Source organism: Dermacentor variabilis, chromosome 9, assembly GCF_050947875.1.
Source record: "Dermacentor variabilis isolate Ectoservices chromosome 9, ASM5094787v1, whole genome shotgun sequence".
Taxonomy (NCBI): Eukaryota; Metazoa; Arthropoda; class Arachnida; order Ixodida; family Ixodidae; genus Dermacentor; species Dermacentor variabilis.
In genome coordinates this window covers 123,096,470-123,123,996 of record NC_134576.1, presented here as the reverse complement: position 1 = coordinate 123,123,996, position 27,527 = coordinate 123,096,470, and the positions used below count along the sequence as shown (strand labels likewise).

Here is a 27,527-nt window from a genome sequence, read left to right as displayed (position 1 = left end):
TTGTGATGTAAATCGATCAGCAGCAAGCGTAACACAAACAGAGCGTTTATAGCTTATCAATAACAAATCAGCGCAACAGGCAGGTTCGCAGCGTTTAGCGGGGTCGCCCCTCTTGTCATCGAATTCATCGAGGAGGGTAAACATCTGTCTGGCTCGACAACCACACGTTGCCATGTATTGGAGGCGTGTTTCCGATGAGATGACATTGAATATCGACGTTTAACGTCTGAAATACGAAAAGAAACAAAGCACCGTATGACAGACGTACGAAGAAAAAAAAAGTAAACAAAACATGGTTATTAAGCGCTTCATTTATTTACACCCTCCCAGTTTTTTTTTATTCATCATTACATGCAGTCAACAATAACAAGACCTATGTTTATGGATGCTTACACCATTGTAAACTGCTCCATGTCGTCACTCCCAGAAGCAAGATGAATTTAAAAGTTCCTACAGAAAACTGAAACCAACACCGCCGATGTAAGGGCCACATGAAGCGATAAAAAGAAAGCAGAACAAGGTAAAGACTAGTAATGAAAAACGTGCAAGGTAATGATCCGTGTGTAAGTAGGTGCGATATAAAAGCGAAGCAAGACGTTAGCATTTTATTTTATTGTATCGTGTGGCACCGCGTCTGCGCAAATTTTCTTATTTAGTTGAAAAGTGCCGATAAGGACTCCCACCGCGCTCCATTTTCAAAAGCGCGCCGCGTTTGAGTTAAATTCGGGTGCCGGGGATTATCTCTTCTCACGCCTCATCAACTTCATCATTTACCTTGTTTTTTTTTTGCGTTCGTATAACAATGGTTGAGACACCCTACAGAACTTGCAATTCAACTATACTATCGACGTTTTTCATCTGCCGGATATATCTGCGTCTTCACAAAATGACACCGAAGAAACGACATCACGTATCTGGTAAAATTCTTTCGTAACCCACAGAAGAACAGTACTATTTATTTAAGTGGCCCCCCTTTTTTTTTTCCTTTCTCGCGCAAAAGTCAATTTTCTTGCGCAATGATGCGACCATACCGTCACAGCGAGTTGCAGATTACGGCGGTCTCATTTTACGGCAGTTTATTTTTTTCTCCTCTACTTTTTCTCTCGCTTTTGCACAAATGTCCGCAAGAAAACCGTGCACAAACGCATCGATCAGAAAGCCCGCCCACTGGATTGTAAAGCCTGTAAACACGTTTTGTAGTAACAATATCTCACGTTGGTTCGCTGAATTTTACAGAGAATCTGCTTGCGGGATTTCTGCAACACTTTTTTATACTACGGTGAATACCGGAGTTCGGCGACGTGGTCGAGATCAAATGTAGTTTCAACGCAACGTGTCTAAGCGCCGAATCTGCTTTGAAACGCAACGATAAATGATTGTGAAGTAAGTCGCCTTGCCTGTATCTTATGCGAATAGACAACAAATTATATGAGATTTTTTAAACAAGCAATCCGTAATTATTTCGATTTTCACGTCGCGTCATACCGGCTGTACATAGTTTTTATTTATTTATTTATCGCAGTACCCAAAGCGCCAGTTTGGCGTTACAGTGGGGGGGAGTACATATATCATTGACAAAAAGCAGTTAATATAGAATACATGAAAAAAAATAGTTACATATCAGGGGAAATCGCTGACACAACAAAAAGAAGGAAAAAAGAAGCACAGCATAACCGTACATGCGCGAACATTGGAGGTCATCCAGGAGTTTGTACAGCTACGCCGATGAAGGCTGGCGCCTTGATGTATCGCCGCAGCCAGCGTCGGGGCCTGTCACTAAGAACAACCCCGATGCAACGTCGGAAACAAGAGCATGTAAATCGTAAACAAGGTAGAAGATTCAGATTCCAAATAGTCACAGAAGGCAAAAGTTGCAGGCGTTTTTTTTTTTTTCGGGCCGGCTAAAGTGCCTCCGCAGATGTGGAAAACAGTCATAAAAAGGGTGGGGGAAAACGCTCAGAAAGGTAGTAACACCGGGCCAATCACTCAAAGAAGAAAAATGGATATAATAAAAAAGCATATGCATACGCATTAATTGTAGCACTAGCTATCATTTCCCGTAAAGCAATAAAGCCAACCACAACATTAGTAAATACATATTTACGGGAAAACAAACCGTCGCCTCTAATAAAATAATTGTATCAATTACCTAGAGAGAGGTAGGGGATGACTAAGCCTGCCAAACCTCCGAAAGAATATCGCGGATATTAGCCAGTAAAAAAACATCCCGCATGATTCAAGACGAGAATTTTCAAGGACGGTATCTCGTCGCATATTAGATAAACACGCTCAGGGCATCGCGTATTGGACAAGCACTCCTTGTGCTGTTCGATATCGAAGAACATAAGGATCCACAGGCAGAACAACCATCGACATTTTACAAGAAATTATAACAAACGTGAACATAATACATGAAGAATTTCCCATAATAGGCATACAGAGAACACCAGTCACGCAAATGAGATCTTGGTAAATCATGAAGTGAACATTACATGACATTAACAAGAATCTCCCGATAGTATCGGGTGGCACGTCGCGGCATAATGAGTACGGTGTTATGGCGTATCCAAAAGATTAACGCAAGAAGAGAGACAGCGAGAAAAAAAAATGCCAATGTCGCAAAAAGTCAAATACTTCGAATGGAAAAGACGATGGGTAGGTTTGTCTACAAAACGGCATCGCATAACATCATAACATAACATCATACGAAAAATGCCCGAATTTCCCCCCAAAAGAGAAACAGCTAGACACACACTTTTCCAATACAGCTCAACCCGCCCAGCGTGAAGGATGGTGCAACGAACGTATAAACTCTGACACCAAATGCTTCGTAACATTAAATACCGACGTAAACAACATATTGCTCTTTTCACAATGTTTGTCATTTGAAAAAGAAGAAACGTAGCAGTAGTAAATAAGAAGCCCCTAAAAGCAGCGTTGCCTGCCGTGAACCTTTTTTTTTTTTTAAAGCTATACTGTGCGACTTTCTGTCAAACGAATTAGAGAAAGACGGGGAGGCATCCTTTCTACAGCACACAAAGATTTCCAAAATAAGGGTAGGTAAAATTGAAATGCCAATCATACCGCACAGAACACAGTAGAAATCAAACCCGCACAGGAAAAAATTGTCTAAAGAAAAGAAAAAAGAAACGAATTTACTTGCAGAAAGCGTTCACATGATAAATAATTGTATAATGTATATTATTTGCATGCAGCTCAAATATGTCTAAAAAGGGGGCAATTTCTTGAACTTGTATGTTGCTCAAGTGAATATGAAACTTTCGGAAGATTGGAGGAGTCTGTTGGAGTCTAAAATTTTATGCAATATTATGCAAGCGTCTACGCTCTTGCATAATAAGTGAAAATTGTTGAATTTACAAAGCAATGTTTTGTAGGAAAGTATCAGCCTGCAAAGTGACAAAGTAGCGCTTGAAGCAGATAAGCACGAAGTTTAGGGAAAACCATGCACTAACCCTCACTGTCCTGCTGGCTGGACATGTATTTATTTTCATCATTTTGTAATGGTAGTGACAATAGCTTTGTGATTATTGTGATATACACTGATTGATTCGGTTACAACCTTAGACAGATTCCTGGCCAAAGTTAAATCTATACGCGACCGTTGTTGAGTAGTTGAGTGACTTAGACGGGTGGGCTACTTCAAACAAAACTCCTCTAGCACAAAGTTAGTGAACCATTTTTTGTCTGGTTTTGAAATGTCCGCATTGGAATATCTAACGATGATCACAGGGGTAGTGTCACCACGACAAGCCCATGCAATGTGCACGGTCATGAACTTCTCGATAACACACTTGGGTGTACCTGGAGATATATCTACACGGCGATGTCCACACAGTGGATATCACAATTGTCTTTCGTTTGTATGGCACAGACATTCCCACAGTCGATGGCATTCTAATCTTGCGAGTCAAAGGTGTATGGTCGCACATACATTGTGTCCTTGGCATGTACGGCAACGCCTCCTGCTCGTTAGTCCATGTGTTGTTCACACACGATTCCAGTATACCCAAGCCTTGAAACAATGCATTTTGATTTATTTATTCATCTATTATTATTATTATTATTATTATTATTATTATTATTATTATTATTATTATTATTATTATTATTATTATTATTATTATTATTATTCTTGTTAAGTAAACTGCATTTTTGGGGATTTCGTGGGCCTTTTTACAAAGTTCTCGAAAATTATTTGAGCAACAGATTTCAGGTGGTCTCTACCGATGATAAGGGCATATTTAGTTCTAAGCTGTCGGTAAAAGCTGGAGTTCCTCAAGGGTCCATTTTGTCGCCATTGTTGTTTAATATCTTTGTTAACGACTTCCCTTTGGCAATTTCGAAATGTTCAGTATTCCAGTATGCTGACGACACTGTATTATTAGCGAAACACCTTTCTTATAAAACATCCACTGAAATGTTGCAAAATGACGTGCACAAGGCAATGCTTTGGTTCTCTAATAATGGAATTGTTGTAAATGCCCAAAAAACAAAACTTGTTTGTTTTCGCTCCCTACTTAAGACTACTGTTATTAACTTGCCTCTCTACTTGCATGAGTCAGACTGTGTTCATTGTAAATGCGCACCTATTCCATACGTGGATTGTGTGAAATATCTCGGAATCTATTTCGATAGTAATTTATCGTGGCAACATCACTTATCACTTATTTGTTCCAAACTGAGGTCAGTAGCCTGGCTGTTATTTAATATCAAAAGTATTGCACCCTTGTCTGTAAAAAAGATTATAGCACAGGCACTAGATTACAGTGTGTTAAGGTATGGTATTACAGTCTTTGGCTTTTGTTCGGATCGTTGGAGATGCAGGGTTGACCGGATTATAAAAAACATTCTTAAAAACGTTGCGTACAATTCCCCAATAGGAACATCTGCAAACATCTTTCGTGAACTTGGGCTACCAAACTTCCATTCATTACTTATAGAAACAGTTGTAGTTAAACATTTCTGGAATTCCGCTTTCAAACAAAAACGTGCCGCCGCAAGGGAGCTTAGAAAACATGTCCGTTACGTAGTTCCGCATTCAGCCACAAGGTATGGCACGGCCAGACGCTGTGCTTATGTGCCTGACATATTTAACAAATTACCAGAAGAGATATTTAACGCGACCTCAAAAAGAACGCTCAAACACATCTTAAAGCAGCTAGAGTAAAATTACCCGCTTGTACATCGTTTTTTTTTTTGCATCGCAATATTTACCTCTTCAATTTTGTTATATGTAGATAACTAAATGTTATCTTGTTCTTCTTAATGTTTTGCCTTTCATTTTTTTTTCATGCATCTCATCAATTCTTGTACATCTTTTTGCCTTGTCTGTCATTTTCATTGGCACGGTCCTACAAGCCAACTAAGGCTTAGACCGGCCTGCTTGTGTTGTTTTGTATATTGTGTGGCAATAAACATTATTATTATTATTATTATTATTATTATTATTATTATTATTATTATTATTATTAAGGGCGGAGCGCTTGAGAGGGAGCGAGAGAGAAATTACTCTATTTGCACCCGTCAGAGAGTATGGGTGATCGGGGTGAGACGCAGCTTCCCCTTTCACCGTCTACCTCCCCCTAGACGTCGGTCGAAATTGGCTTCCGGCGGCGGCCAGGGCTTGAGCGATGACTGGTTTTCGGGCTTGTTCTTCCTGGCTACGGAGGGAGGAGCGCTTGAAGCCTGCTTCACCTCCGCCGCGGGTCGGCCCGGTATTGCACTATCTACAGGATGTGCCCACGCTCATTTCTTTTGTTGTTGTCGACACACAAACACGAAAAATATACGGAATCCTAGCCACCATCCAGCTTCGCTGTAAAATTTCACCAGAACCCGTCTCACAACGACTGTCGACATTAAGACGATTAGCAATCGAGCAATGTATGCAGACACGCCATGTTGCTACCTTTATGTGGTGGAGAAAGCAGGCTAATACTGGTAATCGCAATAATACACCCACTTGCTGCAGCGCCACCAGGAACCACTACGTTAGAACCTTTGGGCGCTGAAAGTAGAGCTTCACCAAACGCGGCATCTCGACAGCCGCCGGTTTTGTCTCGCCGGCACCGTAGAATTGTGGTTCAGCGTGTCCGGCTTCCAATGAGCTGCGGCGCGACTACGCGGCTGTCTTCTTCAGACGTAAAACGTTATTAGAGAGTTTTAGGGAATGGGACGCAAGCGGCTTGCGTACGCAAGGCCTAGGTGCGACTTTACTGCGCATGCGCACACTCAGAGGTATAGAGTCTACGCATGCGCATTACCGGGGCCCCTAGTCCTTGCGTACGCAAGCCACTTGCGTGCCCTAATCTAAAACTCTCTATTTTCTTTGCAAGGTAGAAGAGGATGCCCTCTTTTTTCTCAATAAGACGTGTAATTTTCTTTTTTTTTTTCTCCTTTTCGTTTCGCAAGTGAGAGTGACGTTTCAGGGGCTAGAAGCCGTTGGGAAGCAGCAGCACGCAAAAGTGTGGGGCGGGGGGGGGGGGAGTTGGCAAAGAGTGCTAATCAAATTAAAACACACGACGTAAAATAGCAAGTCCACTTACCTGATTGTATGCACCCATTTCCGTCATCCTGCGTTGCGCTCACCGGAGGCATCAAAGAACGCTAGTTTTTTTACCAGGTTAGGGGGCACGAAAGCTTTTCGTAAGCAGCACACGACAGCACCATCGAATCTAGATGATTTTATTACACAGTGGTGAATAACAATTTTTGCAAAAATAAACATAAAATACATTTACTGCGTGAACAGGAACTAGTTTTCATCTGATGGTCCTCTTAGGTTACGCAGAGTAACGTTAGCGTGAAATTTCGTGTTGTGTTGAGTGTTGAGTGACTAGTGGAGACGAGTGTAAACGATTCTTCGTAACAATGCCGCCTTCGTTTTCGACAAAGTTTTATGCAGAAATCCTACGGGGGAGCTCGTGTGGTTAAAAATATAAAGATGTGTACTTTGTTCTATTATCCATACTTAAATTATAGCGAAACATGTTTTGCAGCACGACCAACGCCTTAGCATTACAGCTTAAAGCGTAATAACAATAAAAGAAGAGCGTTGAAATATACATCGTTTTGTTTAGTTCTCATCAAGACATTTTAGCGATAGGTGTCAGAACCAGTGGTTGCTGTATTGAACGTGAATATGTCGTGTACGGTTTGTGAAAAAAAAAAACAACTACAACATTGGCGTTGAAAAACTCCGAGCAGCTTCGGCTATGAAAAATTCCTGCAGATTAAACTTTCAAAAACCTGTGAATTCTTCAGAGTTAGACTATCAGTAATGTTAATAAAGAGCTACGCTCGCGACGCAAATGCTGTTTGCTTACGTAGTCTAGCTCTGGCGAATACGAAATTAACGCGAGCAAGTACAGTCAACAAATACCTGATAAACAAAAATTTGCTAGTATATTTTAAATCTTTTGCCATTATCGCATCTCTCTGTATGAAAAAAAATTGAAGACAGTCGTAGTCTAAGAAACATAACGTCCGACACTTCTATAGCTTTTCTCCTTCGAGATAATCACCATCAGATTTACACTCGTTACCCCAATTTGTAATTTAGAGGCAGCATTCCTGGTACAAAACCTTCCCGTCACTCAAGTGATGGCGAGGAAAAGGGCAAACCAGTCTTGTTCTTCAACGCCGAGAGACTAGTGTCCTGTGATGAACCCGCTGCATCACGTGGGTAATATCTATTTATGCCAGAACTGTCGCATCCTTGTACGAAATTAGCGCACAGGGCGTCAGTCGCGATGATGGATATATCAGAACGGAAATGCCCGGGAAATATCGAACAAAATCCAGTTTCCTTGCAATACGAATCCATACGCTGCTGTTTAAGGCTACGCAGACGTTATGTATTTCCCTTTGTATATGGCGAACCACGATGTGATCGTCCCCAAGGCCCGCATTGTACAAAAAAGCCACCACAGTACAAAGCTTCCGTGTGAAATAACCATGAAAATAAGGAAGCTGTCCCGACAGCTCAAAGATATATAGGCCAGTCTCCGCTAGCGTCACAACGCTTTGCGTTGCCTACCTCGAGCACCATTCATCAAAGAGAGAGATAACGCCAACTTCAGTTACATCACTTTCAACGCGTTGCTTGTTTAAATAAAAAATAAGCATCTTATGCATTTCAAGGGGCCCTGACATCAACCTTCTTGGTGTACACGTTGGCTATTTAGTATTAATTTAACCTAAAATGAAGATTTGCCTGGCGGCAGTTAATTTCTCTACGCAGTTGAAGGCAATAATAAAACCGACATGTGGAATAATCTGATGAGTCCACACTGTCTTTTGTAGGTGATGTCGGGACTCCTTTTACAATCTAAGAGGAGCACTTCGGTTTCAACACGTTTCTAGTTTCACAATCACAGAAATGAGGATCCCGCCTCGAAAAATTGGTCGCGCATAAAAAAGTTTGCAAACATTTCGTCTGCAGTTCTCTAACTCACTTTACGAGCTGAACCAAAGCCTAAGTTCGCGTTTTCAACGCTATTCGACGCTATAACAAACGCTTCCCTTGCGTACGTTCAGGCGCTGACAACAAGATCGCACGCACTCTCAAGTACAAGGTGGCACCGGGTATGATATGGAGTGATGCTCTTACGTCACAGATTACGTCACATGCACTCCCTCTGCACACGTTACTCTCTCGCTCGCTTCGAAGCTGAATGAGCTAACAATGAGTGTCTTTTTTTTTATCAAGATGATGAAACTTCTTTTTAACCAACGTGATCCAGATGACTAGGTGGACTTCTAGGGTAAGTGATAAAGCTCGTTAACCATAAATTAAAACTATTTGTGACTCTATCTCGAACCCGCTAACGATCTCAGAACCATCGCTTTGGTGAGCTTTTTTGTTCGTTTATCCCGCATAATTAGGTGAATGTGTGCATGCGCAGTATATAAATGTTCAGAGCGGGCGTGTTGTTCTCGGATTGGACAAACATTTATGCTCCATAACCATCATATCTAATCATCCCATATTATAACATAGTGTTCTTGCTGCGTTGAAAGCTGCACTGGATCATATGGAAACACTCAATTAGCAGGTTATGACGCTGAATAAATTCGTTAAATCGGAGAGCCTGCTATATGTGCCCGACATCATATATAGATACATCATTAACATGCCTGATGTTGAGTGAGCAGCTTAGGTTGACCGCACACTGTTATTGTGCTTTAGGTTAGGCTGCCTATACATTTAATTTGTATGAGTGCCACGCGGCGCTATCGTGAACACCAGAACGACTGCAGATGTGCGGTCATTGTACATAGTGGTCTTCCCGAATAAACTACCACCTATTAATGAACGTCTTCGTTTAAGAATGTGGTAAATGCGTGTTGTGATTGCATAAAACATACACCCGTTCGTACATTACAACACTATCGGAAACTAAACGGTGAACAGTCTATCTGCACTAGTGACCCTAACTAGTGTTTCGATTCAAGTAAGCATCAATTGAACAACGGCCAATGATGTATGACATGCACAGGGCACGAAATGCCAAAAATGAGCGCCGAGTTTATGCGCACTTCTTTTTTAAACCATGGTATTGCACGTACAGCTGTAGCTCTTTTCAAATATAAAACGGTTTTCTCATCGCGTTGAGAAACAGAGATGAGACGCGCACGCCACCTGGAGCAAGCATAGGAAAACGTTGAAATTATTGATCGGGAAGCCCTGGTCTCCGAGATCCGTAACCCAATGAAGATGTTGCCTTTAGTTGACGCTGCATGCCGCCACTGGCCCGGAAACAACCTTGGTCACATTGGTCTCGAGCCAACATTAAGAATTACTATTATTCTAGCACATGTTTCGAGCTACTACGTACGTTACACTTTAGGCAGCGAAAATAGCATTCTGTAACTAGTTCTCCCGGCACTAGAATTTAGGTATTTCTTGAAGCAAGCAGTCGGCAAATTATCTCAAAAATTAAACAGATGCGAGCTTATTCATGCATTCGAAGCTATCGGCAAAAATAAACACGCGCGGATTGCTTACTGCACACCCACGCACATTTGATTATAGTTAGGTCGATGAGTAAATTTTCACATCACTTACACGGGAATCAGTGTGCTAAAATCGCAGGATATGCAAGTAGCGCAAGCGATGTTGGATCACTAAAGACCAATTAATGGATATTCGGCATCACGTGACAAGCTCGTGATCCGGCCGTTTACTTCACATGGTAGGACAGCAATGAAAATGTTCAGAGTTCGTTTATAAGCTCCATTCTTAACAAACCATGGAAGAAGTATTCGCCCACGGAAACATTTTATAGTGTGTATATTGTAAATGAAAGTACCGAACGTCTAAATAATGAAGTGACAATTGTCTGTATAATTAATTGAATCTTTCTTCCATGCACGAATTACTTTTTGAGGCGAATGACCAACATTAGTACTGAGAAGGAGATAATGTTACAATTGTCTTACAGTATGAAAAATGTTTACAAACCGTAATGATTTAATCCGCTAAAAGTTAAAGCTCGCTTACGTGTTTATAAGAAATGCTAGCCATTCGTTCAGGCTTTCGGTAATTTCCACGTATCAAAATTATTCTTCACACTAAGCAGGATCACCAAAATTTAGAAGGGAAACTACTTATTTACCTATATCAAGAATGATGTTGAAAGAGCTAAATATGTAAAGAGCTTTCTTGTTATTAGCGTGCTTTGAGAGTAGAAAAAGCAAGATATAGTGGTCCAGTAGTTATACACTCTTATAAGGCATGTATGCAGCTACTGAGGTCAGAATATAGATTCCAAAACACATCGTCCGAATATTCTTTGTTCTCTTAAAGGATATTATACGCGTTTCTTCTACAGTTACTCGTTTAATTAGTGAAACGATTTGATTACCGTGCCGTTTAAACGGAGCCTCAAGAAGCACCTCTAAGCACGGGATCCGACAAAGATATATTGACAGAGGCCGACTAGTTCATGTATTTCTGTTTGTACGACGCTCATGAACCAACAGATGAAAAATACCCTCACACCTCGTAAACACGTGGGCAACAATTGCAAAGTAATGGTTACATACATGACGCACGTTCACATATTTATGAGTGTGGCACAGATGATGCAAGACTTTCACGAATCAGAGACATGTGACGTGGCGTTGTTTGTCGCATGCCAGTAGTGTAGAGTTTGACATCACTAACGCGTAATACAAGATGAAGCGTTCTTCGTTATAGCGCTTTGCGGAAATGACTTTATTATGGATTTCAAGATATGGTGCCTTACAGATGCAGATGCTTAAACGCAATTGGGGGTTGGCCTCAGCAGGATTTAGTTGACGTTAGTGAAGATAACAGTTTGCTTTTGTGTGTGTGTGTGTGTGTGTGTGTGTGTGTGTGTGTGTGTGTGTGTGTGTGTGTGTGTGTGTGTGTGTGTGTGTGTGTGTGTGTGTGTGTGTGTGTTTGTGTGTGTGTGTGTGTGCGCGCGCGCGCGCGCGCTAACAGCTATAAGCTGCTGCATGAAAGAATGCGGTAACTGTGATACATGTACTTTGGCGGCAAATTTTACTGTCTTCAGAAAGCTGTTAATCCACACAAATGTGGTAGTTTTAGCTCAATACCGGTAGACGCGAGCGTAATCTTTACCCACAAAATTTATGTCTTATATCTGGGGAAAGGCAATAGAAGGCCGATAGAAGATTTCGACTTCAAAAGGCAGAAAAAGAAAATATTCTAAGTAAGGTTGGCGGATTATTCGCTTAAGACCTAATCATCGTTTACTCTCTGCCAATATATGACTGTTACGCAGGAAATTGCCAACCAAAGTCCACCAGGTGCTCCTCGATTTGTATCGCTCGTGCCAAGATGGGACGAGTTCACGTGATACCCACGTGAACTCCCTCTCTGCCGCTCCCCGCATATCAGTCAGTGCCGGTATCACATGAAAAGTACCATAATCTAAAGGCGCCACTCACATTTTCTCTCTTTGTTATTTTGTCGCTTACAAAAAAAAGCTCTGTTCTCGCCACGAATTGTGGATCTGTTATTAAAGAAGCCTAATCAGGACTGCATATTTTCCTTTGGTGCCCCTTTAAAACTGCCGTAGATCACGTATAGGCTCTAAATTTATTTTAATGAAGTTCAATGTTTATTCTGAAATGTGTGTCACTGAGCAATGCTGTCATGTTCTCGTAGTTTCAGATCGCAAATAGCAGTGGTGCCGTATGTCGCTGGCAGGGAAAAGCTTGCTGAGAGCTGCGGAAGAAAGTGAGGTGGTTGGAGATATGAATTTCCTACGGGAAGGTAGTGTATTACACGTTGGGTTCCACGTTCTCATCCATTTAGTTGTCTTTCCCCACACACTCGCGATTATCTCATTTTGGACAAATAATGAAATTAATGCCATATATCGGGATATAACACCTAGCCACTCCCATAAAAAAATTTCGTATTCCACATTTGCCATATTTCTACTAATCTCCTGTAGCCACCCGAGAACGCATATAAATCATAGGCTATGATGTTCGATTGTTATATGTGTGGCATTTTTCAGGTGACATTTATCAATAGGTATCGCCGCCTTTTTTGAGTATATGTACGTCCTGTGATTGGGTAGAAACTGACAGTTAAGGCCAAAAAATATGATGCCGAATCTCATCAGCGACAAAGCGCTCAACGTGTTTCGACAGTCTTGCATCAACGTCCCGAAACATCGGTGAGATATGTGTTACAAGTGATTTCCGCAGATATCACGCACAGGACTTTCTGAAGACACACAGATGGCATCGCGAATTAGCACGCGACGTGGAAAGATCATAGGCTGCCCTGCGTCGTCGCGCTAAGCGGCCGGTCCTGGATGTTCTCGCAGTTTCCTTCGTCCATTTCGTCGTTCTCGGTTCGAATCTCCATCTTGTGGACGACGAGCCGCATTAAGGAAAGCTGCTGTTCCATAGCCCTCGACATCTCTTTCATCCTGCAATCAATCAATCAATCAATCAATCAATCAATCAATCAATCAATCAATCAATCAATCAATCAATCAATCAATCAATCAATCAATCAATCAATCAATCAATCTATCAATCTATCAATCTATCAATCAATCAATCAATCAATCAATCAATTCGATAATTTATTTAACTATACAGTCAATCAACTGGCACAGGCGAACAGCTGAAAACATCGGCTGGTAATGAAAAATAAATATATAGGCAGATAGTAAACGATAAATTTTATCTATTCGCCTCATCAAAAGAATGTGTGCGATCTGCGCCATTCGGGCAACGACGCCCTAAGGTATAGCGCAAGCAGCCGATGATAACTATAATGTAATATACACCACCTAGCCTCTACACATCATCATCAACTTAACGTTCAGCCTTGCTCTCGAAAACATTCATAACATAACTAGTTCTACCAGGTAAACATGCACACATCATGTTATCGCAGCTGCGGAAACGAACACGTCCTTTCTTGAAAAAATCATGAACGTCTACTGTACACAATGCTGGAGGCAATCTAGTTTTAATGGGCTCGACATTAGTGGACTCGAATTTATGCATTGCAAGTGTTCAAGTACCCTCTAAGAAGCGCTCTAGAGTAAGAATATTATGCCGATAGCGATTATATCGGTGTTCCCTCACAATGGTGTTAACCTCTCCCATTTGCTCCTCACTGTACCGTTCATCTCCCCCCTTTGATTAAACTACAGAAACAAGCTGTTCGCATTATTAAATTCGCCCCGCGGTTTTCCCCCTCTTATCCCAGTTTTCGTTGATCTTATTAACTTACCTTTGTCTAACCTTTGTTTTTGCAATAATTGCACTATATTCCTTAAAATACATAACTATTTCCTCCCTTTCGACATCTTCCCGCAACATGTGCTCTCTTATCCTAATACTAATCGCTTCACTATCCATCGTAACTTGCTTTTGCCTATTATCAGTACTGATTACCGTAGATTCCCTTTGCTTTTTTCTCCAGTACCATTTTGGAATGTATATACACAAGTGAAATGTGTAGCTTCCTTTAAAAGGGTTAACGAAACCTGAAGTATTTCTTTTAAACTATAAATAATACCATCTACCAGGGAACGTTATTGATGGATTTATATATGTATTTTTCTTTTGCAATATATATTCTCTACTTCGTTTGACTTGCTTTCTTACTTTGTTGTACTCATTTTACTGGCACAGGAGGTGCCGCCAACGGTGCTTGGGACCTCCTTCTGTATATGCACCACTAGGTACCATTTGTGCTTCCGCGAAATGAGGAAAGAATGCTGTGCCGCTTACGCTTGGATGTCGCCTTCACCATTGCATATACGTGTTTGATTGTAATAGCTGATAGCGCCGACAACAATGCCTACGATATCGAGAAGACTATAGAACATCGACTGTGCTTCTTCTGCCCATCTTTTGAATATGAAAGACATGACCTCTGGACAGCTCTAAGTCGGTTACATAGAAAACCTTTTCCCTTGAACAAGATCTTGGGACCATGGCCTCGCATATCGCAGCTATGAAAGGCCACAAAAGCGCTGCTGCGATTTTTTAAAGCTATAGGATTGTGTGTACAGTCTGTGATCCGGACTGAGTGACCACCAGCGACATAGAGCAGAAAACTATTACCACGTCAGTGATATCCACGGTTGACCATTTCTCCTTCTCTTAACCTTTCACTTCCTTTTTTCCCTTCCCCCAGTGTAGGGTAGCCAACCGGGCCTAGTCCTGGTTAACCTTCCTGCCTTTCATTTATCATCTTCTCTCTCTCTCCCTCTCTATACGCACCATTTGTAATATTGCTACGGCACAATATGTGCGATCACGAAAGGCGAGCAGTGTGAAGACGACGACGACGATTAGAAGCTAGCGCGGGCTGTTGCCTCTTGGCCAAGCGCAGCGTATTGCCTTGTAAATATACTTGTAAATAGCTTTTCGTCGGTGTCTTCCTACGTAACAATATAACCGTCGTCACATAATGAGCACAAACGAGGAGTATTATCCCGAATCCAGTGACGACGAGTGCCGCGCCCCTCGTGTACACCCCGTGGTCCTGATGAAACTGCCTGCAGTGGCCCTACCGATTCGGCGCAGAGGGTCTGCGCGCTACATTGCCATGAGAAAGTCTGCCGTCATCGAGGCTGAAGCCCCAAGTAGGATAACTCAAGCATCGCAGGCTTGCGCATCGAACGCAGGCCCGACAATGCCGACACGCTCAGTAAAGCCACCTCAGCGCCTCGCGCATAGCGTGAGTTTTCAACAAATAGTGCAAGTTTTTGTTCTTGTATAATTCTTTTGTATACCCGTAGACGGATGTATCGGGCACGTGCGCTTTGTTTGCAAATGATATGGCATGTGAGCATGCTGAGTGCACCTCTACCGAGCATACAAACACAACGTATACATCGAACATTCACTCTCCTTGTTCTCGACGGCCGGCTGTCGCTTTACCCATTTCTTAGGCCGCGATACATCGACAAGAATGCCCACAATCAGCACTCCTCCGCTCCGCTTTCTCCGATGCCGGAGCCGAGTCTACCTCTATAGACTATACATACACAAATGCTCGTGAGGGCGATCTTGTATGAATACCTTTGTTTTTGCCTTTTAAGCTCGACACACAGCTCCTGAAACGAGTTGTCCGGAACTCCGCCGCCAGCGGCAAAGGCTTTGCTTCGTTTGCTGTTTTCCCTAGGGCTAGCAAACCAGCGTTGTATTGTCTGCCACTGAAAGAGGAAGGAAGAAGGAAGCACAGGTGCACATAAGAAGTCTGGGCCTGCATTCACACACAAAAAAAAACGTCCTTAAGCTAAACCTGTTCGCGCGAGCAGCTGCGAGGCTGTAGGGGTGTCCAACATACGATTAGCAGAGACGGCAGGCCCCAATTGCAAGCAGTCCTCAGATACGAAAAACGTCGCGAATTCAACTACGAGGCCCGTATACGCAAAAACATCTTGCGCTTGGAACTGTTCGTAAGAGAAAATGCTAGTAATTGCTGATGCCTGCCGTATTACTTGTAAACCCGAATGGCCAACGCAAAACGCACCTACGAAGCAATACCTTACGAGAAAATTTGGCCCCTGATGTTTGTTTAATGCTTATATGAGGCTAATGTCATTGGTCAAAGCCATTCTGCAATAAACAAAATATAAATAACCGGCAATTTGTGAATCTTAACGTCGCCAAGGCGACACTTTGGCTACGAGAGACACCGATACGAGGGATTCTGGATCAAATTTGTCCAACAGGAGTTCTTTGAAGTGCACCAAAATTGAACTACAGGAACATCGAGCCTTTCGCCACCATTGAAAAGCTGCCGCCTCATCAGGCAACCAAGCCAGCGAGCTCGCGCTCAGTAGTAGAGCGTCATAACCGCTGAGTCACCACGGCAGAGCAATTGGTGTTTACAATCCGACACCAACAAAGGCATGTTTTGTTGCTGTAAACAAAAGGGTGCATCATATCTGGCCCATCGTGGCTACCTGTTTCATGAGGAGTGAGAGATTATCTTTCTGTAATTTCGAGGAGCAAAGGGCTGATGAAATAAACAAAAATAGCGAAATCCTCAAAGCGATAATGTGACCCCTTGCACTGCGATTATGAAGTGACAATAAGTGCTATAATGCACTGATGCAGCTCTAGGTGACAACACAGATTTGCGCTCGGGGCTTTTTCAACTCGAGTTCCTTAGTTGGGTATTTGCGTCAGAAGAAACCGCCTTAATGATGACACGAGCTGTTTATCGAGGACTCTCTTCGCTTGAGCTGCGAGGTATACTTGGTCTATTGTATACTGGGTTCTACAAAATCCTTCACTCCACTCGAACACCCACATGCTTGAAACGACCCTACTCCACGTCACATAGGCTTCATAATCATTTCAGCTATGCCCGCCTTTGCGGGTCCACAAAAGCATTTCATTACTCTGCCTTCCTCGTGCGATCAGTATAGGGAATTCGCTCCCGGACAGCATTGCATGCCAGTCCAACTACGATTCATGCCGTAATGCCTTGACTGAATTCATGACTAAAGAAATGTGAAGTTTTACGTTTGTCGCACAATGCTTTCTATACTTGCACTATCTTTTACAGCTTATTGTCGCATTATTACCGTTATGTCGCTATGTTTACCGTTCCGTTGGAATGTCGCGTCCGCAACTTATGTCATTTTTTTCATTATTACTGTTTAACACTCTCATATTGTTAATTACAGGACTTCACTGAAGACAGTCTGTGTTTTTTATTCCTTTTTATTATATTCTGTTTTCTTTATTTCCCTAAATGGAATCGTGAACTAAATAATTCTTTTTTCATATCGGTTGCACTTGCGGTTGTAGGTTGTAAACAGATACGGTTTATAGATGTCTTGTATTCTATGTATTTTCTATGTACTGCCCCCCTTACTCAATGCCTCACTTTGAGGCCTGTAAGGTATATTGAAATAAATAAATAAATAAATAAATAAATTAATAAATAAATAAATCAATAAATAAATAACGGTGCCTGCGCACCTCGCGCCACGAAGGCACATTTAACCTTCTGGAGAGACATTCGTCTCAGTGACACACATTGTTGAGTGTTGTGGCATGTTTTGCGCATGCTGTATCTGTGTCATGCACTGTGCATAATTTTCCCTTTTCCATCGTACCCATCTGCAGTAGCGTGCTAGACACGTCACCATGCACCCCTCTCCAGGATTCATTAAAACGCCCTATCCCCCTCTTTCTCAATTTGTTCACCATATAACCGAAGCCGCACTTTTAACTCTCATAAAGAACCCGTTATCCGCGCGAGGAAAGCTCCTCTGCTATCACTTACGACGTAAGACGAAGAGCCCTTTTGGTTGGGGTACACGTAGACTTCGGTCTTGTCTACCATGGTCAGGATGCGTCGAGGCAGCTTTCGTTCGAGGTCGGTGTGCAGCTCCACCTGCCAGCAAAGTTTAGCACAATTTCACTCTTTTCAATGCTTCAAGGTGGCTCAGTTCGCGGAGGTGAAAGAGGTCGAGTCCCGATCCCTAATGAACAGAGATTTAGCCAAAGGGACTGACAAATGGGAGTTAGCTCGTAAGACAACGGAAAAGTGGAAATGGGGAGAGCGGAAAGGACTTTGTGGAGTTGACCAAGGATAGCTCAGAAGTCAGAGCGGGACGGCCCGTAATAGGAAAAGATGGGGACGTATGCGGAAAAAGGTTGTATGCAACAAACGTATCTGGGTCTCGCAGGTAGCTGCAAGAAATCAATAGCTTTCTGGTCGTCTCCTCGCTTAACACTAACGGCACACTCAACTGGCAGCTTTCGAGCGCGTGCTCTCGCTGTGGAGTTTGCATTCGGCTTGTCGAATTTGAGCGCTCAGAACGCATTCGACCCGTGCATTTAGAGCGCCGCGCTCTAGCCCGGAGCACTCGGAAGTGCTTTTGCGTTCGAACTGGGAGCGCGACAGAGATCTAAATAGAACGTCTATGACGTGGCTATTCCGATTGCTCTGAAAGCAGGTGACCGTATGGCTGAGGCGGGCTTTCTCTGACCTCAACCTCCACAGGACTCCGCATAGTTGTAGGTACCATTCGAGTGGTACCAAAGTCCTAAATGGTCTGCCACGCTCTAGCCCGGAGCGCTCGGAAGTGCTTTTGTGTTCGAACTGGGAGCGCGACAGAGATGCAAACAGAACGTCTATGACGTGGCTATTCCGATTGCTCTGAAAGCAGGTGAACGCATGGCTGAGGCGGGCTTTCTCTGAGCCCAATCTCCACAGCACTCCGCATAGTTGGAGGTAGCATTCGAGTGGTACCAAAAGTCCTAAATGGTCTGATCATTCGGCAGGACGCGCTGCAGGTGCCACAACACGTATAGTGCTGTCCACCGTTAAAGGGAACGCTCCATTACGCAGTACTCGCTTTGTTGCCGGCCTAGCTGTAAGTGTCGGCGGAAAGCACGCAAATGCGCTGGATAGGTGTGTATGATGGTCCCAGTGCCACCAACCACATGCCATTTGCTGCGATGCCGGGCGACTGACTTTACGCTTGGCAAAGGGGAATATTCGCACATACTCGACGCTCACGCGTGCACCCCTTTAATCGCGGATCGCACTGTAGATTATTTGGTTGCAAAAAGGCAGACCTATATGATTTCTGCGTGCCTCCATCTTGAATGTGGGCCTCTACGGTGTGCCCATTGTAGGCTATGCAGAGAGCAAGCTAAATTCTTACTCAGTGTTTTTCGACCGTTCAACGCTAGGTGCTCAACAATAGCATGCCACTGTGATCCCTTACGTTGGAACGAATAAGACGGGTGAAAAAAAAATGAGTAGTGAAAAAGAATGTATAACACCCATTTGTTTTTAATTATATATGCTGAAGCAATTCATCATTGGAGCTATGGTTTGGATAATCTCGCATATTCTCTCTCTCTCTCTCTCTTCAATTTCTCTACTGTTACGGCTGCAATAGCAAAGAAGCTAATGCAACCGGAAACAATGACTTCGTACGTTCACAATAGCGCAGTAGAAGAATCAAAATATAACATTTGTAGGTCTGTTTTTTTGCATGCTACACAATGCCATCGCGTATCTCAAATTGGATATTCGTCAGTCGAGTGTTGACAGCAAAGTGGGGACATACAGAAGACCAATATATTAGCCAGTGTGGTACTTAACTGAGAAGACCAAAATATTAGCCAGTGTGGTACTTAACTGAGTACTAGTAAGAGCATTGCGGCTAACCTGCATTGTGAGCCTTTTCAGTTGTGCGTTGCGGCGGACGGTTTCAATGTCGCCGACGGCCAAGCCGATCTGGAAAAGACAACAAGTGAATCTATTATAGCAGGGAAACCAAATACTCCCACGGTGCCTGTTTCGACGGCACACAAGTTTGTCTTTGGAAGCTTCGGGCTGGGGTGGGCCCTGACATCCGCGGTCACTTAATTGCGCCTGGGGATGTGCAAGTGGCAAACCTAAAGCGTCTACTAAGTGTCCGACACCCGTGTTTAAGGCGGACGGTCGTTATCTCTTGTGGTTGTGTCTTGGCACTGAGGACATTAGGCAGAACATGATTAGGGAAGCCATGACAATGCCGAGTGTCCCAGATGACTTTACCCGTTGGGTAACGGACAATGAGTGCGCGAATTCATTGCTGCAGTACCTGCATCAAACAGAGATGCATGCAATTGTTTGATGCCTCTGGCTATTTTTTTTATACATATGCCTCGAGGCAAGCACCCCTACCTCCCCCCCCCCCCCAAAAGAAAAAAGAAAAAGAAAGAATGAAACGTGCTCCTAGTGCAACACAATGATCGATCGGGCTAGTTGGTTGATTTGCATATTGAAAACTTTTTAAGCGTTTCAGTTTAAGTCTATACTTTTAGCTCCTGTTGTTTCTGTCATGCACTGTTTGTTATTGCGCTTAAAAAGTTTTCAAGGTGATCCGTATGTTTTAGAAAATAAAGTCGATACAAATCACGTAAACTTGGGATACGTATCCTGAAGTCTCTTAGTTAGATACATAAATTCTTTGTTCACAGAAAAAGAGCACTCGTAAAAATGCGTCAAATAAATTAAAGGTAGCAAGTGTTTCGGACGCTGAAACGAGGCTTCAAAGGATCGAGGCGGAGTCGAAGCTCCAAAGGATCAAAGTGCGCTTCGTTACACAGCATGACCATCATGCTAAGTTTCGTGTTTTTTTTTGTTGTTGTTGCTTTTTGTCACTTGCGTGTGAACACTTTCTTAATTGGAACATTGCCTGTTTTATTTGGAAGATTTCACTTGTGTGTTTAATGTGGGAAGATTATACTTTTGATTTATCAGCCAACTATGTAGAAACGATTTGACCCTACAAGATATTTTTATTGACACAACTAAATAGGAGAGACATCAGGAGATACGGGCGATTATTCCTTCTCTCACAATGAACGCCGGAAATGTACTTGAAGTAACAAAAGAAAACAAACTCACAAGAAACGTACACAATAACTTGACGCATACACAACTAATCGGAGCATAAAACGGGAAAGCAGAGAGAAAGAAAAAAAAGCACATTAAGATGCTACATCTTGTTCTGCACGGGATGAGAGTTTGGAAAAATCTTGAAGATAAGAGGCGAAACAAAGCAAAACAATTCTGCATAAGCCATCGACAATCATTGTCAACGTAAGCGAATAGCCGAACGCTTGTAGAAAGCTATTCGTTTTGGTTAAAAATAAACGACATACTTGAAGGCGTATTGTTTGCTGTAGTGAGAATGTTTAGGTCGCGTATGCGGTGTCGTTGCCTAATTCCGTAGATAGCAGAGCCGTTCGCCAGCAAAACTGTGGCGGTAGTATAAGTAGCTACAAAACAAATTGTCACACGCAGCGTTGTATCTAGCGACACCAACTCCGGCGCGGAAGGTGGCTGCCATGGTGTTGTCCAGCCGCCACCACAGTGGGGAAGGCCGGTGGGAATAGAATATGCCAGCCCTTCGCGGGTGCTTCACCACAGCACGTGAGCCCTGAGACTGCACTTCCACACCTATCATCCCCGTTTCTATGCAGAATAAGATGCATTTTGCAATTTAAGCTGTTTCTCTATTTTTGCGTCTCTGCCGTGACGTTTTGTGCTCCCAGTATTTGTTGCGTGTCATGTGGCGTCTTGAAGAACTATAATAGCTGCTGTTAGGCGACTAACGCACTGGCAACTCTGTTACGCTAGAGTGTGCGCCCTTTGCACCGGCGTCATTGTGGCCCGCCGGGCTCAGCCTGGTTAACTTGTGTGCAGGCCGCGGCGGCCGCATTTCGATGGGGGCGAAATGCGAAAACACCCGTGTACTGAGATTTAGGTGCACGTCAAAGAGCCCCAGGTGGTCGAAATTTCCGGAGTCCTTCACCACGGCGTGCCTCATAATCGCAAAGTGGTGTTGGCGCGTTAAACCTCGTAATTTAACATGCGTGCGTTTCCCTTATGACTTCGCGATGAAAGACCAACTCCCGCAGAAACGGGTGAAAGAGTAAAAGAAAGTAACATATTCGCTTTGAAGGCGTGGATGAAAAAGGTGGACTAGTTCCGTTATTTTTGTCGTGCATAAAGCCTTCCCTAGTGAGTGTCGAGCGAGCCAACCACCCGAAGATACGCAAAACGAGTTCAGGGCCTAACACTGCCTACAGCGGCAACGCACAGGAAATGAAGTGCTTCTCAGTGTTAGATCGACGGAACATAAGCGCCCTAGAAAACACAAACAACAGCCGAGAAAGACACAGGACAGGATTAGCGCCTGTCCCGTGTCTATCTCGGCTGTTGTGTGTGTCTTCCAGGGCGCTTATTTGCCGTCGAGCTGCGATGCACCATCTAGCCCGTATGCAGGTGTTGTTAATCTCAGTGTTAGTGTAGTGGCTTTTGTCCATTCGCCCATTCGTCAGTTTTGTGCCCACGAGTGTCAAACACTGCTATTTCGTCCCTACAGAATGGACACTCTATGATACGATAAGGAAGATTTTAAGGTTCTCACGAGCAGGTTCATGAGTAAGATAGGCATGAGCACGATGAAGACTACGAGGAACCAGGTGGCGGCCACGATCTGGTACCAGGCCGACGACTCCAGGGCGCGCATCGGACGCAGGTACGTGCCCAGGAAGTCCAGCTCCCCGAGCATCATGGTTCCGACGCGAACCAGGGATATCAGCGGGTTGTGGAAACCCTTGTCGCTCATGTTCTGCGCGTACAGAAGGAACGTCCAGTTAAACGCGCAAAAGGCCTATAATAACTGGGCGCACTCGAGTGGGAAATTTAGTTTGTGAAAGACGTTCGGTTTACACGTATCTTCATCGCAATCAGAGTTACCATCCCGTGTGACACAATTAAGGAAATGGCGTAGTCGAGTGTTCCGCGGAACACCGTCTCGTGAGGTAAATCATTGTTAGGAAAGAAGCGGGTGAGTCAGAACGCAATGACGTTGCGATGCGCGTACATATCCCTAGTTTTGAATCTATTGATTGTGATGATGACTGCTAGGACAGGGAAAAAGGGATCTGTATGTATATTGAAACGTTATTTTCTTTTGGCTGTGGTGAGTGACATCACACCTAACACACAATGAAGTGACGGCATCGAGACTCAGCTGTTCAGCCTTGACCCTTCGCTGCGGTTCCCAGTAACCCTCAAGACCAACACCCCACTAGACGCTCTCCCAGACCGTTTAAGCTTCAAGTCAGTAAAGCTTGCATCGTGTAAGGTAAATTACGTCATCTCAGTGAACACAATATGGCACGACTGAAGCGTCTGTAGGGTACTAATATTGTCTCATTGAGTCTTCGCTATGCAAACATAAATGCAGCAGCAAAAGGTAATTCGCAGTCTTCTTAACTGTTTAAACAACCTGCTCAGCACTGCGATGTGCCGCTCACAGTGCAACCCCCTTGCGATTAGTGAGGCAGCATAAAATCAAGCTTGGCAATGTGGTGCAATTAAGCTGTCCGTTTCGCCCTTGCTGCTGAAGAGATTTCGCATCCAATCGGCAAGTGCGACCAGCGCCAATATGATTGTGGGAAGACAGAAGTGCGATGGAAGCTTCATTTTACACTACGATTTTACGCCACAGGGGTTGGACAGACATCATTCTATTGGACGTAAAGCCCCATTTTTGGGGTTGCGAATGCGTAATAAAATAAATTGAGCGAATAATTTGACGCCACTTATTTCGGCCTACAAAGCAATATTGAAATGTAGAAACACGGCACTAGACTTTTATGATAATTCCTAACTTTTTCTTATAAGCATGTGCCGGTAAGTTGATAACTATGAAAGTAAAGAATGCAAATGGATTGCTTTGGTTTTTCTTGAAATGATGCCTGGCTGCTCAGATAATTAATCTGTAGTGATGTGATTCGAGGTGCTTCGGTAAGCTTTAAAGAAAGCTTTCAAAGTAAAAAAAAAACACACGCACACAAACTCTATATATATATTTTCTCTGTGTTATCATGACCTCTTCGTGCTTGTGCTATTCTCCTACTATTACCTGTGTTGTGCTCTTTGTTATTTTCCTGTGATCCGTGGAAGCACTTCAATAGTGTTTCAATATTTCGTTATACACTTGGTTTCATAGTTTTGTAACCTTATTACTTCTTTTTTCCTTCTCGGTAGTTTTCATAGGTAAGATTTTGGGATTGATAACCTCTTTCGAAGGCTAAACTTCTCATTTTACAGCTAAATATCAAGAAATATAAGAAGTCCACCATCGCCAAGCCTTGGAAGTACCGAATTGATGCTGCTCATGAGGGCGTTTTAAGTCCACTTATAATCATTTTAATGTGCTTACCAAATAAAGCGATGACTTTATTTTAGAAATGACATAATGACGGCAAAATTTATCACGCTAAGCTAGATGGGCTCAGAACACGCCCGAATTGCGATCAGTGCTGTTGGCACTTATTGAAGAACAACCGCTAGCCACACAGCGTAAATATATTCACATTAGGCAACTAATAAATACCGAGGCCACCTGCTTGGGTCTCAGCTGAAATAAAATGTCATTCAGGACAACATTCCCGCATCTGCTTCATAGACGTCAACAGGTTAATCTGTATAGTCGCCGCGTGTGAAAGGGGTTCGCCAGCATTTCGCCTCGTTTAAAACATATCTGATTGAGCATGCACGACTGAAGTAAATAACGGTAGGTCGCGTCGTAAAACCACGACGTGCGTTAGCGAAAGCTGCTTAGCTGCTATACAGCCAAATTACATGTACTGTACATCAGTTGTCATCAATCGCATCGTCGACTACCTCATACCATTTCCTGGCGCTCTTTGGTCATTATTGGCCCTTGCTCCCTAAAACTCCATACATATTCATCACCATCAACTGATTCAACCAATTCTCTTTGCTTTATCGCGCTGTTGCTAGCTATGCAAGATGTCGCACTTTTTCCCCACTGCCGTTCCAAGTGCAAGTGATTTTTTAATAATAAAACAACAAAGCGAGATATATGGAGTGCCTGATGGTGGTCTACGCCTAAGGCCAAGCGTTCACAAATTACGCGCATGCTCACCATTGCTCGCATTGTGATGTTTCCTGTGTAGGGGTCAACGACCGGCGTTTTCACATTGATCTGTAGGAAGGTAAGAAAGAAATTTCTCCTGCAAATTCTAGAACCTGCAGTGCAAAAACCGCAAGCTTCCAGTTGGCACAGTTAAGACATATAAACCAACATACCGAACGCGAGGAGCCGAGCTCACAGTGATGCAATAAGGATGGATTACAGAATTTGTACCACCGTGAACGGTCAAGGGGAAAGAGTGCGCTGTATATTGTACATTAGCACGTGCTGCAGGCATTAGAGGGCGTGCCTAAAAGAGCACTGAAATTGTATTTCCATCTTTTTGTTTCTTTTGCGTTATATAAATGTCCCAGACCTCAAAAACGGAGAAAAGGTACTGAGAAGCCTCCCAGCGGCGTAAACAATTTACTCTATTAGCTGTTGTACGAGCCGGTTTTGATTTTTGTTTCCGAAGAAGGCGTTAGGACCCTGAAGTTTGTCACGTGGGAACAGAACATCACGGCGTGTTGGTCTCTCTTGGTCGTCTGCTAGCTGCCTCTCGCTGCGCTGCCCGCCTTGGCCGCATAGCAGACGACCTAACGAGATCAAGCGATTGCAAAAGTGTCGCGATGTTCTCCTCCCACGTGACCTTCTGCGGCATGACCTCCTGCCGAAACGTTCACCTCCAGCGAAACGACACCGAAGACGGTTTGTAGAAAATATATGATAAATTTCGTAGGCCGCTTTGAAGTTTGGCAGTATTTGTCTAAAGTTTATGAAGTCCGGGGCCTTCATGTAACGCAAAAAAAAGAAAAGTTCAAAATGTCTTGGCAGTTCTCTTTTAAGCCATGAAGTTTCTGACTTTGGTTGGCGTGAAGGAAGAATACAATGCCTCGAGCGCATACTCACGTCAATTTTGGCGAGGAGAATATGGAAGCTCAAGCCGAAGGCAATTATTAGAACGGAGAAGACGAACATGACCTTTAGTAAAGTGGACAATATTTCTAGGAACATGACGACGTAAAGGCCGATCCGGTTGAACCTGAAGAAGACAACAGAAACGCAGGAATTATGACACATGGAGAGCAGAGATCGCAAACACAATTGTCTCCCTCCTCCCTTGCCGGAAGGTGCGACAAGCAATAAAGGCGTCCTCATCTTCTTTTATCCTCACATAAACGTCCACGTATCACATTTGCTACGTCGAGTTTGATGTCCCCTCAAATCTCTGTTTTAACTCTCAAAAATTTAACGCCATACCAAGTAGCATTTTTTATATGCTGGAGTGACAGAAAGAGGATAAAGGGGAATGGCAAAACTTGAAAGGATAATCCGGTTTGCTACCCTACACTGAGAAAGGGGGAGGGTGAAGTAAGGAGATAAGAAAGCAGAAAGAGAAATGGAGAAGGACACACAACAATCACAGCACCCGCCATGGCTGCTTAGCGGCTATGGTGTTGGGCTGCTAAGCACGAGGTAGTGGGATCGAATGCCGGCCATGGCGGCCGCATTTCGATGGAAGCGAAATGCGAAAGCACCAGTATGCTTAAATTTAGGTGCACGTTAAAGAGCCCCAGATGGCCCCAGTTAATACGGAGTCTCGCACTACAGCGTGCCTCATAACCAGACCGTTGTTTTGACGCCTAAAATCTCATAATTAAATTTTGACAATCACAGCCGGTCATTATCACCGCATAACTACAAACATCTGTTTAGGCTACAGCCGCTTGTGCAGGTTTGCGGCCTTAAAAAAGAAAAGAAAAAAAAACGGAGCGCAATGAGGGCACTTATGCGGTTTTCAAAGTCAACGCTAGAGCGACATTTCAGTCGTGGCTAGTACAGCAAGCAAATTTCTAATTAGCCACCATGCAAATTAAGGCATTGCTACAATAACATGTCATCTCTTTGTTTTTATTCGAATGTACTCTTAGTAGCGAAATGTAAAAGTAAACAAATTCTCCTAGATTTCTTAATTTAATTGAATTCTGGGGGATTTTTGTGCCAGAACCACGATTTGCTTACGAGGCGTGCGTTAGTGGAGGACTCCGGACTAATTTTCATCACCAAAGATCTTCAAAGAGCACTCAAAACACTGGGCCTGAGCGTTTCGTCATTTAGCCTCGTCTAAATGCGGCCGCTGCGGCCGAGATCTCTCATTTGAACTTCACGTGGGGCGCGCCTAGATTGTATGGCTAAGTTACAGTTATTCGCAGATCGATAAGATGTTCGTGCCACGCTGCATACAAAAAAAATTACTTATCTTTGACAAAGCAAAATAACACAATAAGAGCAGGTCTAAATACTAAATACTGCTGGCTGAGATCTCATTCGCCAAACCTCTCATCTGTTTAATGTTGGTTGGCAACTATATATCCTACCAGACATGTGAACCACTTTAGAAGTAAACATGTAACATGACAAATATGTTAAACAGATACTACTGTGAGCGGCTCAAGTAATTCAAAATCAAAACGGGGGGCTGACAGATGGTGTAGCACGCGTGTTATAACTGTTATACACAGGGATAAGGTGCATAAGAAAGGC

General features: G+C 43.3%; 1 protein-coding gene across 1 annotated transcript in view; it reads right to left on the bottom strand.

Annotated features, from left to right (window-relative positions):
* Window positions 1-6,689: 6,689 nt before the first annotated feature.
* Window positions 6,690-27,527, bottom strand: part of TrpA1 (Transient receptor potential cation channel A1) — a 143,269-nt gene continuing 122,431 nt past the window's right edge. Inside the window, exons 20-26 of the mRNA XM_075669202.1 lie at window positions 25,893-26,025; window positions 24,996-25,055; window positions 22,461-22,664; window positions 19,706-19,774; window positions 17,804-17,914; window positions 15,580-15,713; window positions 6,690-12,959 (exon numbers count right to left, since the gene is read on the bottom strand). Of these exons, the coding sequence (XP_075525317.1) occupies window positions 12,800-12,959; window positions 15,580-15,713; window positions 17,804-17,914; window positions 19,706-19,774; window positions 22,461-22,664; window positions 24,996-25,055; window positions 25,893-26,025 (871 nt within the window). The 3' untranslated portion in view covers window positions 6,690-12,799. The remainder of the gene's footprint in view (window positions 12,960-15,579; window positions 15,714-17,803; window positions 17,915-19,705; window positions 19,775-22,460; window positions 22,665-24,995; window positions 25,056-25,892; window positions 26,026-27,527) is intronic.